General features: G+C 32.8%; 2 protein-coding genes across 10 annotated transcripts in view; one reads left to right on the top strand and one right to left on the bottom strand.

Annotated features, from left to right (window-relative positions):
* The window catches only part of Rbp6 (RNA-binding protein 6), a 1,483,108-nt gene that overhangs the window by 514,376 nt on the left and 947,930 nt on the right, over positions 1-20,802 (top strand). The window lies entirely within an intron of this gene.
* On the bottom strand, positions 1,443-15,610 carry LOC111506898 (uncharacterized). Of its 4 annotated transcripts, none has more exons than XM_074170371.1 (11): positions 13,613-15,610; positions 12,693-12,901; positions 12,423-12,542; positions 11,343-11,447; positions 10,299-10,406; positions 9,527-9,634; positions 6,520-8,265; positions 4,846-4,908; positions 4,728-4,787; positions 3,195-3,440; positions 1,443-1,667 (listed from the first exon to the last, which is right to left on the bottom strand). In XM_074170371.1, exons 2-11 carry the CDS (start codon positions 12,895-12,897, stop codon positions 1,468-1,470), a joined length of 2,961 nt encoding a protein of 986 aa, XP_074026472.1. In that variant the 5' UTR covers positions 12,898-12,901; positions 13,613-15,610; the 3' UTR covers positions 1,443-1,467. The 4 variants fall into 4 exon arrangements, with proteins under 4 accessions (XP_074026472.1, XP_074026473.1, XP_074026471.1 ...); XM_074170372.1 differs by lacking the exon at positions 13,613-15,610 and adding an exon at positions 13,237-13,589; XM_074170370.1 differs by lacking the exon at positions 13,613-15,610 and adding an exon at positions 13,177-13,202.

Genomic DNA, 20,802 nt, shown 5'->3' with positions numbered 1-20,802 from the left:
TTTCATATGTGTGCCATAGGTCATATTCATTGTGATCAACAGATTAAAAAACTTTCTTTGTTTCAGTTTGCATACTAAATAGTTATTCTTGTGCAACCGATGTTAAATCTGTTATTGCTCACCTAACAACTAACTTACGTCACACAAAGAATATGATTTCCGTTTTGGTTTTTCTTTCTTTCCACGAGGCTCTCGCGTTGCGTACGGACAATATTCAATACGAAATGACGAAGGCTCTCGCGTTGCGTACGGACAATATTCAATACGAAATGACGATTATCATTTTTCAACCTTTTTTTGGTTGGGACATGTCAAATAATGAAATAATATAAACCTAGTTTCAAAAACATTATTTATAAGAATGAGTTCAAAAAATTGATCATTAAAAACATAAAAAATATCCCTTTTTATAATGTCGGTCCACAAAGACCCCTAGATACCAAGTTTGCATGAAATCATTTCTAATCTAAAATTATTCATATTGGATCTCACAAACCGTACCGCTTGTTTATCAAATCTGAGAATAAATCACAAATTTCTTCATCTGATTTTATGAAGCAAAGTTCATTACTTTTGAAATTAACATATTATATACTATCCCTCCGATTATCAACTGAACCAACCGCCGCTGTTTTATGGTCCAACTTACTTCTCGTAAACAAAGTTATGCTGCCTTCAATGTAAGGATGCAAAAGGCATCTCTATTGTTACTCCGAGGTTTTTTATTGAATTTGACATCTGACACAAATTGAATCATTCCATTCTGGCGAATCTTATAATTGATGACGTCACTACGAATCGTTTTTAAATACACGCTTGAATACGAATAAACATCAGAAAACACCTCTAGCTGAGTACAAGTATTTTTAACACGATTTTCTGAGGATATTTTTGGTAACAATTCAGTTGAAGCTCTTTTTGCAGCCTCTTCAATATCGTCGTGAACAAAATTCCTCACTATTCTTCATTATACCCGACATTAAATACCAGCAAGAACTTAATGTCAAAAATGTGTTTTTATAGAAATATTAAAATTTATCTGTTTTAGTATGAAAACGACAGTTGTACAAAAAACTTTTTATTATTGCTATTCCGGAGCAGAATTTCGGAAAGTGTGGGGAGAAAATTAGAAACAGAAAGTGTGGTGAAAAAATAAAAATAACGGAAATGTATGATATTTGTGTTAAAAGTAAGTTTTATTTTGTTCGTGAAATTGCTCAACTCGCTACACTCGTTTCACAAACGTTTTCACTCACAAAATAAAACCTTACTTTTAACACTCATATCATAAATAGCTATATAGTTCAATGTGAATTTACAATTTTTTTATAGTTCAACCAACATTATTTTTTATATCATCATAATAAATATCCTTATATATGGTATACACTATCGATTAATGAGAAAATATTGGGATAGGTAAAATAGAAATAATGAAAAAGTGCTTTAATAAAATCTTTAATAAAATCAACCAGTATTTTTCTTCTTCTTATTCGTGTTATTGATGAACGCTCTCAACATTTCTGGTGTTCTCTTATGAAAAACACTATTGTGTTCAAGTATTTCTTGACAAAAGGCTGTGGATGGTAATGTATTGGTCCTCAGTTCCTTTCCAAAAATTCGAAAAGCTTCTTTTTTTTCTGGACTTGTCCATCTGGTTCTTTTTACTGTAAATTAAATTGGAAATAGAAAAATTACCAAATAAATATTATACCGGGTGACCGCTAAAATAGGGTAATTACTGTTTGAAGGTGGTTGACAATGTTTCCTGGTGTATTTCATCAGTTCGGACTTCCATTGTGTAACATAACATAAATTGATTAATTAAAGGATTTCAAACCAAGTTACGTCATGACGTTTCGATTGTTAGTATCCACAATCGTCTTCGGGTGATAACTGGACATCTGACTATTTATAGGTCATTCCCTCTTCTCTCTTTCTGCTACATTGGTTTTAGCGGGAGATGACCGTTTGGCGGGAGTTGGTCGTTTTTTGCTTTATTAGAGGTTTCCATATGTTATGTATCTCTACGCTAGCTTGACTAAATGCGTTGTTAGACAATGGAAGTCCGAACTGATGAAAAGGGTAATCGCTGCCACTCCAATACCTCAAATGATAGTTGGGTGAAAGATTGCTGCAATTCTCAATATAAATGCCATCTTTTGACATACCATACAGAAATTCTGGGATCATTTTTTAAAAGTATTGGAGTCAAATTTTGTTAAACTGCTCATGAAAACCCACCGACAACTTCAATATTCACGTAGCAATAAATATATACAATAAGTCAAAATTTAAAACTAACGAGGAGAGACACATACAACAGTTTTCACTTTTGGCTTCTATTAGAGTTTTGATATAGGGGATGTTTCTTCCCTTTACGGGGCTTTGTTTACGAGATGGAGTTGTTACTAGTTAACAATCTTTCTCTCGGATGAAGGTTTCATATATGTAGCGGAGCCGTGTTGAAATTGATCGAGTCCGAGATACTTTGCTGTCTGGGTAGAATTCCTGTACTGACGAGAGGTAATACCTCGAAACCGCGGTCTGCAGATGATTTATTCGAATTATTTCAGCATGGTCCCGCTACTGGATGAACGAGAGATATCTGCGAGACTTGCCTCTGTGAGTAATCTTGCATAAATGTCTGCCGGATATAATTCAATATCCAGCGTGGTATTAGCCGGGGAAGAAGTTGTTTTTCGACAGATGTTTACCAGACCCCACTGTATAGGACGTTGGGAGAGATTAATATTTCGAAATATTTATTTCCTTATACATACAATAAGTTTTTGAGAATGCCGAATTCAAATTCACTACTCTTATTATGATAGTTTTGATACTTATCAAGGGTGTCTCGTTTTCGTCAATCTATTAAAAACACGCCGCAAGCTGTAACTCCGCCATTTTTTTTCAATTTCAAAAAATAAAACAAAATCAGTTGTTGAAAAACATAGAACTCGTGCAAAAAAATCTATTATTAATAAAATTAAATGTTATATTTATATTACTTTATTGCAGGAATGTTTCTGGATCACAATCTTGATTTGTTTATTGAAATCTGATTGATAACTTAATAGTAAATTAATAGCTTGCGGCGTTAATAAGTAATGCTTAAATAATTGAACTGTGCTAGCATGAATTCTATTTTTTTCAACATCCTCGAAGTAGTAAGATTTACAACTATAATATACCTTTTTTTAAATCTTTCTGCTTTGATGTACTCAAAACTTTTGCTTTCTGTTTCTTTATTTGGTTCGAAATATAACCCCGTACTTGTCCAATGGATCGATTTAATGATTCCCTTTCAATAAAAATGTTGCATTCGCCGACAGAAGGCATTTCGCAAGTGTCTATGTAAAGATGGAATTCCTCGTCTACCTTTTTTTTCTCTTCTTTAGTCCAGGATAGTTTGCGGCTATTTCTTCCAGTAATGGAAACTGAAAAGTGTTCATAGTAACAGAAATATCATTCATCCAAAAGTTCTAATCATTTGATTTTCAAATATCTGTAACATTACCACTGAAATTTCTGAAAAGTTTCCTTGAGTTAGAGAGTGGCACAAGAGGCATCACTAATCACACAATAAGAAGAAACAATGAACATAGTAATTCATAAGATAAACATGATGTATGTGTATATTTTTGTTAGTGAAACATTGAAAAAATTATATTATGGATTTTTTTCAGAAATTCTGAATCCACTCGGATTCAGCATCCCCTAATACACATCCATTTCATGAAAATAATAATAAATCGTATTATGCAGTGTGCAGCATGAAGTTCGCAGCAAATGAAAACTTCCATTATTGGTTTTTAAAGAGAATTCATTACTGAAAGTAAAGTTCATTGTCCAAAATTAAATTTTCTATAACCGCATACAGGGGAGATTGAAAAGCATATAGTGTTCTTTTTCCTTCGTATAACTGAAAAATTCAATTCTGGTGTATTAAATTTATGTTTTGAATGGGGCAGAGGTTTATATAAAGAATTAATTTTTTGAGAAACCAATGATAAGAGTTTTCAATATGCTGAGATCTTCATGCCGAACACTGTGTTCATAAATATTCCTCAGTAACTGATGGAGCAAGTAGTGGAAAAACTATCGCCATAAATGTGAAAAATACTTTTAATTTCTAAGTTACTTTGAAAATACTGAATTCTTCAATAATTTTTTTTGTGGTATAATCGTTTAAGCTGAAATTTCTTAGATTTTGATTAATACAGCTTTTCAAAGTATGTTTATTTTATTCTGAATTCAATGATGTATTCTGACCTTTTTTACCAATAATCATGATTACCTTTGAAACATGATTCCCAGTTACACATTTTTTTCAGTTCAGGTCTGTACTCAAAGATTTTAAAATTCAAGGGACAGTCTAACACTTAACAAATTCTTCATGCGATATGGCATTGATACAGTATGAGAAATACTTGAAAAAAATTGCTTATTGAAGCCGAGCCCTATTCAAAAGTTCCTATTCATGAAAAGTGCATGTGAAATAGTGTTTTTTATCCTGCTCTTGCTTCAACAATAACATCAGAAAGATAGAAATTAGGAAATTGAAAAACTTGAAAATCGAAACTTGTTTTGGAAAGTTTATAATTCTCCATGAATGACCCATCTGTTTGCCTCATTTGAACAAAAGCGTATTTACAACCATTTCCGATATCCCCATTTTGGATATCCTTATCTTAGACTCACTATTACAATGTTCAAAATCGTACCTGTACTTTTATTGGATATATCTCGGGAATTGTTATTGATCTCATCCAGCTTCTGAGAATCTGAAAATTATTTTTACATCAGTTTCTCTTAATTTAATGTGATCATGTAAATCTGTACCTTTACTTTCATTGGATATATCTCGGTAATCATCATTGCTCATCTCCAGGTTCCCCTCAGAATCTATAGAATTATTAAAACATATTAAATATTCCACACAATTATCCTAAATTGACAAAACTGAAAAATTAACATTTTTCAGATAACAGCAGAAGTGACTTTATAAATCATCAAAAATACATTAATTTATCCGTGAATTATTTTCGCCAAATAACACTTGTATACTGTATCCTGCTAAGTTGGGTCCTATACTGCCAAATAGATTTTAGCGTTTTCTGAAAAATTATTTCTGAGTTGATGTGTGACTTGTTTCAACATAAGATTGAATATAAGTAAGATATTTGAGGGTTTTTTTGAGAAATAAATATGGAAAACTAACACAAGTAAGCTTAATGAGCTTCAGTTTCTATAAAGTAAAAATGAATTTTTCAATTTGAGAACCAGTGCTTATGCTATACACTTCCTAAAATTTTAAACAAATTTTAATAAAAAAAGTGAAATTGAATAATTCAGTAATTATATGGTTCAGTTTAATGAAATTCTATAAAAAGCACTGGTCATGGTATTTTTTGAAGTTCTATTAGTTTTCAACGGTAGTCCTGTCAACTTGAAAATATAATAAAATTATTGTTTGAATAAATGAACATTTGGAACCTTTGATGTGAACATAATTCAAGAATAGGAATTACCCAAACACCAAAACAATGTCAACGTTTTTTTTCTTCAAAATCAAGTGTGGTCCTACGTGCTTCTGATCACGACCACTGATTTTACGAGAGCCTGGAAATTGAAAATTTTTAAAGCAATATAAATTCGGATGAAGGTCCGATCCAGTTCTCTGCATCCTTTGAGTTCAAAATACAAAATATCAAGGTCATTAATCATCATTTTTCAAGAACTGTGTACCAACAAAACATAAAGCAGATAAGTAAGTAATCAAGAGTAGGTAGATAAAGTAAATATTTTTGGTTAGAGTGGAGCAAGAGTGTTATTAGCTCGAATCAGTATAGGAAAGACTGGACTAGAATTGAGTACATTTATTTCGGACTTCTATCGTCTTATAATTTGAAAAATTCACTATGTATCAACTGCTACTATCCGCAGTGAATATTGACAAATTTTTAAAGGTTTACGGATTTAAATATTATGGAAATCTTAATTATAGTTAATTTAATTGGCTTTTATTGATGAATAACTCTTCCAGTTTTCTACCTGCTACCTGCCCATCATTAATTGGGGTGACATTAATTTGTCAGCTTCCTGACTTTTGCCACATTTGGTAGTCTGTAATGGTATTACAGGAAAATGGAGAATTTAATGTCACCTCAATTAAAAATGGGCAGGTAGCAGGTAGAAAACTGGAACTAATCAAATTACCTATAATTAAGATTACCATACTATTTAGAGGATTGTAAACGTCTGAACACAACTGCGGATAGTAGCAGTTGAAACGTAGTGAACTTTTCAAATTATAGTATGATGGAACTCCGAAATGAACATACTCAAGTTACATCACAGTCTACAACCTTCAAATAAACTTTTTTGATTGGCGAACACACGTCGAGTGGAATGGACGTTAAATTGATGTTTGGGTAATTTCTATTCCTGAAATAATGGTTTACCTATCACAAAATCAATGTATATTGTCAAATGAAAATATATAATTATAATTACCTATTGTTTCAGTGCACATTTCTGGATATGAGTCTTGAGAGAGATTTCCATCTCCATCTCCTTGGGCTTTTTCCAGTATATTAGACATTCTAACTATGTCTTTTGCTACATTTGGCAGCCTGTAATGGTCCAAATGAATCTTTTCATTATGACCCAAATAATCTGCGATATCTTTCAGTTCCGTTTTACCCAAATCCATCGTAGCACATTTGGTCGCTATATGCTTTCTGAGTTGTGTTCCTCGTAAGGTATTTGGCTTTTCTGCGCCACATAATTTTGAGTATTGGTTCATTAATTTACTAGCCGAAAGATGACTGTGGGAATTGCCAGGCAGGCCAAATAAATATGTATTATCAGAACTGACTCCTGCTTCATTTCGAAATTTTAAAAGCAATTTGAGGGCAATAAAGTTATCTTTGTTTACCATCACAGGTACTCCTCTCATCAATTTACCTCTAATCAAAAAACGTACATAATTATTTACTTTCTTCTTTTCATCTGAGTCTAGATGCCCTAACATTTCGTCATTATCTTCAAGTCTTTCATAATTCAAAAAATCTGAAATTGCTACTCTCTCAATTTCACCAGCTCTTCGCCGATTGAAAAACTGTAATGAAGTTAGGGTCACACTTAATAGTTCTTTCCAAGCTTGAAAAGTAAACTTGTCATTGAGTTTCTTTATGAAAATGCTTCGGCGGTTATCCAAAAATATTCTTAAATGCTGAATGTCTTGAGAGGACGGAAGAATATTTTTTTTCTTTCTGTTTCTCTCCAATTGATTTTCTTGTACAGTTTTATTGATGTCATGTGCAAGACCTTCTTGTAGGAGAAGAAGAAAGTCTTTGACCTCTTCTTGTCTGGTTTTATTTTTTTGTTTAATATACTCTGATATCATATAGAATGCAATTTTCTTGAGATGTGACCCTATTGCAAAAGCAGTTGCTGGACTTTTGTATCTTCCAGTTTCTTGATTCAAGCCACACATTTTATTGATGCTCGAAATACAATTTTCGTAGTGAAGTGGATCAAATATCTCTTCCAATTTAATTTTAGGTATACCAGAAATCTCTCTAAGGGTTATCAGAAATGTGGCAACACATCTCAATTTTGCTCGTATCATTTTGTACAGATGGTGAGATCTATATTTTTGGCATAAGCGATTTCCAAACAAAATTATTACTTCATCAGATATAATAGTTTTCGTTACTCTGTCATCACAAAGTGATGGCAAAACACTGCTTCTAAGAATATCACTGGCCTTTGAGGAGATGAACATACTTTTCTGCTTAGACATTAAGAAGACATCTTTTGCTCCCTTGATCCTATTTTTTTGACATTTCCGGTAATGAGCTGTTAACGACATTTTTGAATACATGCCGCCACAATTTCCACAGGGCCTGAATTGATCGGCTGTTCTCTGCTTGGATGTAGGACACCGAACAACAATCAAATTACCCTCTAGATTGTATTTATTTTGGGTATTATACAGGAAATCCCCTTCTACACGAATTTTTTGTATTAATTGACTTCTGGAGATGTCCTTCTTAGGGAGTCTTAAAAACTCTGCAACTGACTCTTCATTCTTGTGCTTGTTCTCTAAATGACGAGCAAATTTTGTTTGAAGCTTCATACAGTATTTACAAAAATGAACTTTTGATTTAGTCCGATTATTTGACTTGAAGACAATTAATTTTTTGTAATCCATATCTGGAGTTGGTAAGTATATTGGAGCAACAATTTGATAATCTGCAAAGCGAAATACATTATATGAATTTCAACGAGAGTGTTCATTTATAAAGAAGCACGTTATTTCATAACTCTCCCAGAGCTGGCTGGCAAAGTAGCCATATTCTGAAGCTCCTTCATTTCGATGTGACGATAAATGATATACTTAGTGTTCGAACATACCCGAATGATAATATATTATCAAATACTATCATACATTCCTGAGTTAAGAAAGAAACATTTCATTCTGAACCTATTTCGTCACTGCTATATTGTGTGTACCCATGTTTCAATGCTTTCAATATACTTTTTATCTCCGCATTCAGAGGTTTAGTTTAAGAGTAGATCTAATTCTTCCAAATTTTTTAAAGGAAAAGTGTCTGTTAACATTGCATCATTCGGGTAAGTTCAGAGACTATTTGGGCATGGTGAAACTGGTACAACAAAACAAAGGTGCGTCAGACAGTGGGTTAAACACCATGTGTAATTTATTACTATTAGTTTTATAGCGATAATATAAACAACTGAAAAATGAATCTTAAGTTATTTTCGGTTGACGAGGTCTAATAAAATTAAAAATGATCCTATAATGGATAAAAGAATGTAATGAGATATGTGATGCTGACCATCAAAAATTTTTCAAAACAGTGGCCAGCTAATTATATACCGTGTGTAACAGGATCATGGTACAACCTCATTTTTCTGTTATTTTTTAAAATGAATGAGTAAAATTTGGCACTTCATAAAATATATTTGTCACTAAACTTTCGAACTGAAGAAAAGAAGGGGGTGTACCAGATTCTGTCACACATGGTTTGGGTATTTACTTGGGTTCAATTTTAGAACTGAATTGATATCACGGTTCTTTATCAAATATTTTTTGTTACTGTATCCACGATGGCCTCCAAATTTCTGTGCAGTGAATCTGCATTGATACAGTAACAGAAAAACATTCACTAGAGAACCGCGAGACTATTTCAGATCTGAAACATTCCCAAAGTGAATAAGACCTCACAACTATTTATGAAATCTTTATATTTTTGGCATTTGTGCATGCTAGAATTTTTGAAATTTAAGTAATAATGTTTATAATGATATTTTCAAAAAAAGTTATACAGAGTTATACAAGTTAACCCCTTGAACTTCTGGAATCAAAACTGAAATATTATAATACGGTTAAAGAAATTGTTTACGATTACAATTGCGCTCTCTAGTGACAAATCTTTACAAACAATGGTTTGTAGGTATCCATCGTTTAACAGACACCCAATACAATACTCACTTTCATTTCTGGTCCGGGCAACTTCTGAAATTCTTGGTTCAAAGTCGGCATCCATTACTGAGTCATTATCAACTTCATTTGGATTTCGTGATTTTTCATTCTCGGTAGCTGGAAAGTAAAAATAAATCAGAAAAAAAATCGCCTGTACTCTGGTCAATTTTCATGATTATGGCATTGAGTAATCGAAAAATTGGCTTCCGTTACAACTTTTTCGTATTCTAATCCATAAGCCATGCTATTATCCATAAATGATATCCATAAAGACTACGATGTCTAACCGGCCTTCTTACAGGTCACTGTCATTTGAATCATCATATGCAGAGACTCAGACTGTCGGAAGACAGTGTGTATCGCCTATGTTTGGAAAATGATGAAACAGCAGAGCATAACTTTGTGCCTGCCCCGCTGGGGACCGAATCAGGTTTTTAGAGTTCGGCAGAGTCTTACTCTTACCATCTGACTTGCAACACCACCCAACATACAAATTAACCGGCTTCGTTAAAAAGCTGGGTTTATTTGTTCGAGTGTGTGAGCCACAATAAACCCTTGCGGGTTGCGGTGGAGGGTCGAATAGACCCACTCACTTCAGACCTAACCTAACCTAAGTGTTTAGCTCTAAAAATTCTGGAATCAGTAAAAATTAAAATGTTATAATAATGTTAAAAAAACAGTTTAGCATGCCAATTTCATCCTCTAGTGGCAAATCTGTATAATGAATGGTTTCATAGATATAGATTTTCATCCTTAAACAGACACTCAGTACAATATTTACTTTCATTTCTGGTCTGTTCAACATCTGAAAGTCTTGGTTTAAAGTCGGCATCCATAATAGAGTCATTGTCGACTCCATTTTGGTTTTCCGATTCTTCATTGTCGATAGCTGGAAAGTAAAAATAAATCAGAAACAAAATCGCCAGTATTCTGGACAATGTTTATGATTATGGCAATGAGTAGTAAACAGAAAAGTTGGTCTCGATTACAACTTTTCTTCATTACAAATCCACAAGTCATGCTGTTATCCAGAAATGCATAATTTCTGACCGAAGCTGAGTTGTAAAGACTGTAACGGTAGATGACAGAATTAATAATGGCATAGTATTCTAGAAATCACTGCCCAGTGAAAAATGTGCTGGGTTGTAAAGACTGTAACGGTGGATGACAGAATTAATAATGGGATAGTATTCTAGAAATAACTGTCCGGATTTTCAAATTCTAATATGAGGGTACCATTTTGTCTTTGAAATTGACAATAACAAAGTGATTTGTTTTCCAATATATGCGGTAATGAAGTGGAAAAAAAATGAGAAAAATTCTATTTTTAATTTTAATTTCAAAAATGAAATCATGAACTTCATTCAGTAACTTTATTTATTGTAGCTTTCTACATATCTTTTTTATTTATCAACATCTCAATAAGGAACATATAATTTGAATAACCCTGTATATTTGATAATTGATAATGTTTATGTTACAAAGGTATATTATTTTAACATGTTCTGTCGTTGTTGAGAGGTATACATTTAAACATTTTTTTTCAGAAAATTTTGAGAAAGCCTTAGAAGCATTCATTCTTGATGAGAACAATTAACTGAGTAGAAAAAAGTCATTATATGCTAGAACATTTTCTGAGAACGAAAAGAAGATATGAAAAGTGATTAGGTGTTTACTTTCTGGATTCAATAGATGTTAAATGTTATCATACTGTTAAAAAACTGTTTAGCATGCCAATTGCACCCTCTAGTGGCAAATCTGTTTAACGAGTGGTTTCGTAGATATAGGTGTTCATCCTCAAACAGAGGCCCAGTACAATACTTACTTTCATTTCTGGTCTGCTCAACATCTGAAAGACCTGGTTCAAAGTCAGGATCCACAACTGAGTCATCATCTTCATCTTGATTATCTGATTCTTCATTCTCGGTTGCTATAAAGTGAAAATTATGAATTAGAAAAAAAATTGACAGTATTTTGTACGATGTTCATGAACATGTCAATGAGTAACCACAAAGTTGTCTTCCTTTCCAAATTGTTTGCAAAGTTTTGAACATTGTCAGAAAATGTTATGATTACCTTTTTTATCTCTCCTAATTGGTGGTGAAATCTGAATGATCAATAAAAAATAATACAGGGTATTTCAAATTCGATCCTCACCATTGGGATCTCGGAAACTATGAGAGATACTTAGATGGTTAACTTGGGACAATATTGCGCATTTACCTGACTAACAATATGCAGTTGAGAAAGTTCTGAAATTTCGAGTATATTTGGAGATATCCTAAAAAAACAGAAATTTCATAAAATGGTTTTTATTTTTTTAGGGCTTTATTTTTCGAAGGATTCGAAAATAAATTTGCACTTCCACATTGCCACTTTTTTCCTGATACATAATGGTGTTTTCAGACTTGCTATCCGACGTTTCATCTTCCGGCCACCATCATAACAAAGAATTGGAGATATTGAAAAATAAAAATTCTAATCACAATAGGCTTTGACTTTGATATTTCTAAATTTGACTTTCACTCTGTAACACTCAATGAAATTTTGTTATTGTACAAGTCATTGAATTTTTGGCGAAAAATGGCTTTCACGAATGAAGAAAAAAGATATATGATACAAAATATATTTAAACTTGTATCTCGAAAGACAACCACATCGAACTATGTTCAAGTTATTGGATCAAAATCTCAGCAAGTTTGGTTCATTTGAAAAGCCGAGGAAAAAAATTGTTAGTCAGGTAAATGCGCAACTTTGCCCCAATTTAACTGTCTTCATATCTCTTATAGTTTCCGAGATCCCAATGGTGGGGATCGAATTTGAAACACCCTGTATAATCCGGTAGCACAAAAAAGTTCTGTGGATATTGAATAATTGTTTATGGGATGGACTTAAAAGTACTCACTTTCAGTTGCATTCTGCCTAACATCTAAAGAATTGTTATTCTCATTAACACTCTGCATATCATCATCTCTATAACTTTTCTGGGCCAAAACATCTACTAGTGCCACTTGTGGTATGATACCTGTAATTAATTAACAGAGGGAATGATGACTGAATTTTGCATTGTGGTTAAAAATGAACATTCTAAATAGTTCACATTAAAAACTAGACATGTAACTAATGTATATTATGAACCCACCAAAACTGCTGTAATGAATGCATGGTAACTCACCGAATTTCTTATTTCCCTGTTCTTTCTTTTTATTTTCGAGCAATGTTCTGCTATCATTATATTCCATTGGAGTAGCCTCATAATAGCCCATTCCTTTATAAGGGGCCCACACTAAATTATCCTCAATGGGAGTAATTTTATTTGTTGACACCACATATAAAATATTGTCGTCAACAAACCTCACAAGACAATATTTCTTGGACATATTCCTAAAAAATAGAAATGATAAAGAAAATTTCGTAAGCCTACACCTGAGAGTACAGTAATGTTTATTCAATTTCGTGTTAATTCTCAATTCGCAGTGAGGAAATTTACTCTAAACCTAATATTTTTTTTATTTGCCACGCACATACATATTTCCTTTTTTGACGAAAAACTTCATTTTTAATTGAAAGGCAATTTTCGATTATAGTTCTTCGTATAAGTAAAGAAGGGTGGTAAATTCTGTAGTCAGGTGGGACACGTTTGCACTCAAGAATCTTACCTGGGTACCATGATTCACTAATTCATTTCATAATGATATCGCAATAAACGAAATAATTACCAAAACAAAAATTATTATCGCCACCCTTGCTTCTCAATCACAAAGGATTTGCCGATTGCGTCTCTCTCTCTCTGTCAAGGTTCTTTTGGCTATTGCTTCCTTGCGGCGCATTTAGCTAAATTTGCCGATTGCGAGTTCGATTGTAGATTTTATGTTGTCTCAACTCTCAACTGACTGACGCGCATATAAAATTTGTTGGTGTTGAATTCGTAATTCATTCTTATTTATAGGTTTAGTTTTTGGTAACGTTGCATAAACCAAACATTAAAGCATCTGTTCACTTGAGAAGCCGACTTTTTTTGCGATCTTTGAAAGTGTCACGTTCCATCAACTGAATAACGATAAACAACGAAACAAATTAACTATTATAACTTACCTGAGGATTTTCCAAGTTCAGTATTGCCAATCGAGCAATCACCAAAAATCTACAAGGCAAATCTTCAATCTATAAATCTTATCCCGAGACTTCAAATCGAACACCTTCAGCTCCCATTCAATGATCTGTGAACTACTAGATTAGTAACTTGTCGGGTTTTACTTGTCACTGTCTTCACAGCATGCTGTTGTCACTTGAACGTCCACTTGTCGCGTGTCTGCGGTCTACGCTTGGCCCTTACCCCCCCGTCTCCCTCGTCTTTTGATGCAACAAACCGACCTGCTTATAGTACAGAAGACAGAGACAGAAAATTTGCACATATTTATAGAAGGCTAGTTTTTTGTCAGTTTGTTGTTTCGTGTAACACGTTATGAGAGTCTACCACTCCGATGATGTTGCGTTCACATACAGTCAGTTTCAAAAGTTTGCAGAAGTTCGGCAACTTTTTTATTATCGATTTGTCAGAAAATTTTATTCCTCATAGAAATTGGTGCATTGCGGAAAAATTGCATATGAGTTGTCAGAATATCAAAATTAAAATTCCAAAGAGTGTTCAGAAGTAAACTACCTTCATTTTTGACATTATCAAAATAGTTAATTCAAAGAAGCTGTAGAATATTGAAAACATATTATTTTCTGTCGCTGCCTCCCGAACAGGGTCGTCATCAAAAAAATATGATTTTATTTTGAGGCCACCTGTGGAGCTCTGTGATCTGTCAACTATTCCCGTTTTGAGTATATACATATTTCACAATCCAACTGTGTTAACGTTGAAAATGGGAATGTTATATGCAAATAAATTAGGCAGAGTATACAGGGTGACCCGTAAAGACCACGTCAAGCTTAAGAAGAATGTAGATCAACACTCCACCTGATATGTAAAAATTTCCATTATAACGTTTTCGATAGTTATTTTTGTATCCAGCGCACGGGTTGCAAACGAACTTTCTTCTTTCTACAAACGCCCAAAAATATTGTTCTAAAATAAGTTATATGTTTAGCTTGATATAAAAAAATAACGTGAAGGACTCTAAATAATTGAGTTGGAAATTCACAAGCATAAACATTGCGGGTGCAACCTGTTAAATGATCAAATCGATTTAGTTTACTCGCTGGTTTTTAAATTGGCACATCCGCATTGTAAACTGTAAATTCAGGTACTCAATCAAGCCAAGTACCTCTATTAGTACCTACAGAGGTGGTATATAATGGCTAATGTAATGAATCATTGTTAGTTTATTGTATAAGTTTGAAAATGTTCGTATAGGACCAAACTGCAGTAACGTTAGTTACAAATAAAAGTGGTAAAAATCATAGAAAGTTTCATTTATCCTTTCTTCATCATAATTTTTGTATCGATTTTTAATATAATTAAATAATAACATTCACATAACTCGTCAGCCATATTGAACCGCTATTTTGATTTTATGAATTTTGGCAAAAAATCATAAACCCTGAATCCGTGAATTCCCACATAACAATTATGAATCATGACAATTATCAAGAGAATCGGATCATAATCACAAAACTTAGCCGCTATCTTGATGCTATCATCTTAATTTTATGGATATCGACAACTAAACCATAATTTCTGAACTCAAATTTTCCTAGATATAAATTTTCAATGAAATCGGGTAATAATAAAAAATTATCTGCCATCTTGGAGCCAATATCTTGATTATATGAAAAATATCGCCAAAAACCCAACATTCCGATTTTAAGGATAATCTTGATTTTCTGATTGTTGACAAAGAATCATAATCATTAAACCCGAGAACTCCCTAAAAACAATTATGAATCATACCACTTATCAATAGAATCGAATCATAATAAAATTCATCTCATAGTCACATTCTTGACTCTATAAATATTGCCAGAAAAATCATTATTTTCGTCCCTAAAAACCTCCAAATACTAAGTTTCAATTCGACAAAAATCACATAATCCGTCCTCCAGCTAGGAGCTACCGTCTTGATTTTATGGATATCAACAACAAAATCATAATTTCCTATCCGAATTTTTCCACATATACCAATTTTCAATAGAATCGGTTCATAATAGGAAAAACCCATCGGCCATATAAAAACCGTCATCTGGAGTATATGAATATTACATAACATTTTAATATTTGTTCCGAAAACCAAATACCAATTTCTTCATATATTTGAACAATAATCACAAAACTTGTTCTTCATCTATTCATATATTGATTTCGAGAAGAATCGAACCGTAGTTACAAAACTCATCCGATATTTTTGAGTCGCCATTTTGTTGTCACCGGAATTATCAACACCAGTAAAATAACAAGTTATTCCGACGACTCAAAGTGGGTCTAAATTTGGACAACTCGTCCTCCATCTTGATTGTATGATTATTGAAAATAATCATAATATTTTACCTCAAGAACCCCCACATAATGATTATGAATAAAATAGGATCATACTCACAAAACTCGTCTCTCATCTTGAAGCCACCAACTTGATTTCATGGCGAAAACAAAATCAATTTCTGATCCCGAATTTCCCCACATACCAATTTTAAATGGAATTGGGTCAAAATAAAAAACTCACCTGCCGTCCTTGGACCTGAAAACCGCCACATACCAATTTTGGAGCCGCCATCCTATATTATGAACAAACATTCATAATCTCCGACCCCGCAAACCCTCATATACTAGTTTTGAAAAGACTCGGACCATAGTTACAAAACTCGTCCGCCATCTTGGAGCTGCCATTTTGTTTTTCTCTAGCAATAATTTCATTTTATTGTCACCATAATTATCAATACCTTTAAGTTAACAAGTTAATCGGACGACTGAAAGTGGGTCAAAAATGCACAATAGTTACATATGTTCAAGGGAGTAAACAACTCATCTATTTCTCTTGTTTTCATAATATTCATCTACCCTATTCTCGAATTCGAGCTTCACTTTTCATAACCTCTGGCAATTCATTCAATCCGAAGGACTAAAATTATTGCGATAATTGTCAGTAGTGATGTTAGTGAATGAACTTCCCATTGCAATTTATATTTTGAAATGTTTTCCATCTAATCCCAAATGTCCTCAAATTGAATTAGTCCTCGGAATCATTTCCGATATGGTATGTCCTCAAACTATAACAAGGAGCTCCCATTGTCCCCAAAATGGTGGTGTACCTGAACTTACAGTTGAATATAACAGAAAAGTTTGAGGACAGTCCTCAAATAGCCGTTTTGTCCCCAAACTCACAGTTACTGGAGAAAACTGTCCTCGAAGTCACAGTTGGTCATACATATATATATATATATATATATATATATATATATATATATATATATATATATATATATATATATATATATATATATATATAAATCGATTTAATTCGTGAGGTTGCAGTCAATAGCTGGGCTGTTACAAAAAAAACTCTTTGTTTTATGTCAAGCTTTCGGTATATTTCACACCTTCGTCAGGACAACTACAATAATAAGATTATATATCTTGTAAAAAATATATAAATATGGAGAACTCACTAACGTGAGAATAAAATATAAAATGGTTCAAAAACAGATAGAAAAACATTAGTAAATGACAGTTGATAAAAATTTACACGTGTAAATTTACACGTACCTACTGAAATATGATAAAGAAAATAAAAGATCTAGTAATTCGAGTATCATTCAGAATTTTCCCACTTGACATTTTCAGCCAAAATTTTTATCAACTGTCATTTATTAATGTTTTTCTATCTGTTTTTGAACCATTTTATATTTTATTCTCACGTTAGTAAGTTCTCCATATTTATATATTTTTTACAAAATATATAATCTTATTATTGTAGTTGTCCTGACGAAGGTGTGAAATATACCGAAAGCTTGACATATAATAAAGAGTTCTCTTTGTAACAGCCCAGCTATTGACTGCAACCTCACGAATTAAATCGATTTATAGTTAATCCAGTCACTAATTATTCTGTTATATATATATATATATATATATATATATATATATATATATATATATATATATATATATATTTTAATTTTTACATATTAAATTTTACAAAAAGGATTTGAAGCTTTATATCTTCTATTAATTATCTGCAATCGCTTTCGACAGTTGGTAGTACTGTCATCTTCTAGGCACTCCTCAAACTGAACTTGTCATCCTGTCGTCTGCCTCTTTATACGGTCAGAGCGTCTCTGGTATTTCAGGTACTTTAGATAAATCTGCCTGTATTTGTACTGCATCAGGTACTCTTCTTTGTGTTAGATCTTCTCTAGGAATGTGTATGGTTTTGTTTAATATATTGAATGTGAGGTCTTGTTGTGTTTTGATTTGTACTTGTTCCTCGAAAAGTGATTTATGACTGTTAAATTTATGGATGTTCAAGTTTTGCCAAATGTCCATGCGGTTATGTTCGTTTTGTATGGCGTGTGTTGCGAGGTTTGATTTATATACTATTGGATTTATGTATGCCTTTTTGTGCTCATTGTGCCTTTGGATCAGTTTTTTCTTGGTTTGGCCGATATAGAATTTGTTGCAGTCCGAGCATTGTATACTGTATATCCCGTTTTGGTCTTTGTCTTCTTCTTTTTCATAGTTATTTATTTTTTGTGTTATCTTCGTGTTCGGCTTGTATGTGATGTTGATGTTCAGAGGTTTGAAGATGTTTGTTAGTTTTTTGGTTTGGTGTCCTACGTACGTAAATGCTGTGCATCGTTGTGTTGTTTTGTGTGTTGGGGTGGAGTTTAGTGTTCGGGCTGACATTTGTCGTAGAGATTCTGTCTGTGAGTTCCATTGAATTTTTGATGCTGTGGTCGTTGTTCGTGTTGATTTTGTTTTACAGTTCGTCGGCTATGATTTTTGAAATTTTGTATGAAGATGTTTTGGTGAAATTGATAACCGGTTTATTTTCCTCATGTATCTTTATTTGTGCGTTGAGTTTTGGTGCTTTTGGGTTGTTGACTGTGTATCTGTTCAATGCTTTGTTGTTAAAGATCTGTTTATTGGAATTTATTAGGCTATTAATTTGTCTTTCATATTTTGTGGTTGGATCGTGATTCATCGTGTTAAAATCGTTTTCCGTTATATATTTGTTCACTTTCATACTTAATTCCTGTTTTTCAATAATAACTGTGGCGTCACTTTTGTCGGCTTTAACTGCTGTGAGGTTGTTGGAGATCAACTTCTTTTTTATTGACAACAATTCAATATAATAAACAAAACCATACACATTCCTAGAGAAGATCTAACACAAAGAAGAGTACCTGATGCAGTACAAATACAGGCAGATTTATCTAAAGTACCTGAAGTTGAGACGCTCTGACCGTATAAAGACGCAGACGACAGGATGACAAGTTCAGTTTGAGGAGTGCCTAGAAGATGACAGTACTACCAACTGTCGAAAGCGATCGCAGATAATTAATATATATATATATATATATATATATATATATATATAATATATATATATATATATATATATATATATCGGTCGGTCAGTCGGTAGCCAATCGGTTCGGCGTGGGTGATTTGTTCACTCACTCGAATTGACTGCCGTGTTGGTCGGTGGTTCAAGCCCTAGTCTGAACGATCGATCTTCACTTGCTATCGTCCAACCCGTGTTAGGAATCACACGTTAAAAGGTAAAACCTCGTTAATCCTTAGCTCGCACAAGTTTCGACGTCTGAGGGTTGTCGTTCGTAGGGGTGCGACAGCTGGTTAACGGAAAAACAGATTTTAAATGGATGTGTAGATCATGCAAAGAAGTAACTTTCAGATACAAACTGAAAGAAAGTCCTCCTGAAACAGCTACTTTCATATAAACATTGAATTATACGAAAGAAAAAATTATTTTGAAACAAATACTTCTATATGAACACTGAATTATACAGAAGATACTTTTCCCTACTTAGTTTGTATTTCAAATATTCGTTGTGGAATAAAAATCACATATGATTCACATGAGTTCTACTTTAAATGAATGGTAACAAATTGCACTTACATAGAACACTGCCATCCTCACTGGTATACACCGATGTTTCGCCTTAAGACACTTGCCCTAAATTGGATAACATTATAGAAAATACACACACTTCATTTTTTTATATACATATATATATATATATATATATATATATATATATATATTTATATATATATATATATATATATATATATATATATATATACATATATATTTTTTCTAAATCTGAAATTCTGTATGTAAGTTCGTTTTATGTTGTAGATAAGACGCCCCTCCACCCGACACTAGATTTCAAATTCGCTCACAACGACATTTCAACTAATCCAATGTCATCCTTTTATAAGCCTTATGGTGACTTCTGCATTTTTTTTGCCTCATCCCCACCCATATTCTGATGAATTCAATCCAAACGGGACAGGTAAAGACACGCCCGAAGAAGTTATTGTATGACGAAACACGTATTGCGTTTTTGTAAGACTGTTTAATCTTACAAAAGTGTTTTGAATACGTTAGTTATGGATTTTCATCAAGTATCGGCAAATTCCATCATATGTCCACCTAAGGATTGATAGTTTCCCAAACTGAAGGAAAAAGTGATTTTCACATATTTGTAAAGAAATAATTTTGGAGTTATCACTCTCTTACGTTCTTAGGAGAATGCCAAAAATCGTTCTCCCAATAGTCTTTTGTATCAGAACTTTATCAAAGATAATGGTGATGCAAGTTTCTCAAATCATTATCATTTTCAGCAAAATCTGTTGAAGATGTGCATTTAACACACTCATATGTTAGTATCAATATTGAATAAGGTCAATTATTATGTATGCATGGATATTTATAAAAGTGTTCAATTGTTGTGTGAATTATTTTGAAAAATCTTCTAATAGACTTACTTACATTATACTTACTGCGAAAGAAAGTTTTTGACCTACTTTTTCATCTCGATACAAAAAATGTAGGAATCTTCCAAAGAAAGGAAGGAATCAATTCAAAAGAAAATCACTCTATACAAAGATATGTAGATCAGGCAAAGAAGTAACTTTCAAACACTAACTGGAAGAAAAAGCCCCCTCGAAACAGCTATTTTCATATAAACATTGAATTACACGAAAAAAAACATTTTTCGAAACAAATACTTTCATATGAAAGCTGGATTATACGCAAAACAATTTTCTCTATTCTGTTTGTATTCCAAACATTCGTAGTGGAATCAAATCAGAT

This window comes from Leptinotarsa decemlineata, unplaced genomic scaffold (genome assembly GCF_025532065.1).
Source record: "Leptinotarsa decemlineata unplaced genomic scaffold, Ldec_3_MD MMD2_P_RNA_scaffold_9, whole genome shotgun sequence".
Lineage (NCBI taxonomy): Eukaryota > Metazoa > Arthropoda > Insecta > Coleoptera > Chrysomelidae > Leptinotarsa > Leptinotarsa decemlineata.
This window is presented reverse-complemented; position numbering and strand designations above follow the sequence as displayed.

Excerpts from the sequence above, each read along its gene's own strand:
- LOC111506898 (XM_074170370.1), bottom strand. Across the intron at positions 9,635-10,298 it reads TGAACAGACCAGAAATGAAA|CTACCGAGAATGAAAAATCA; the intron begins GTAAATATTGTA and ends TTTACTTTCCAG. Across the intron at positions 4,788-4,845 it reads TATATCCAATGAAAGTAAAG|ATTCTCAGAAGCTGGATGAG; the intron begins GTACAGATTTAC and ends AATAATTTTCAG.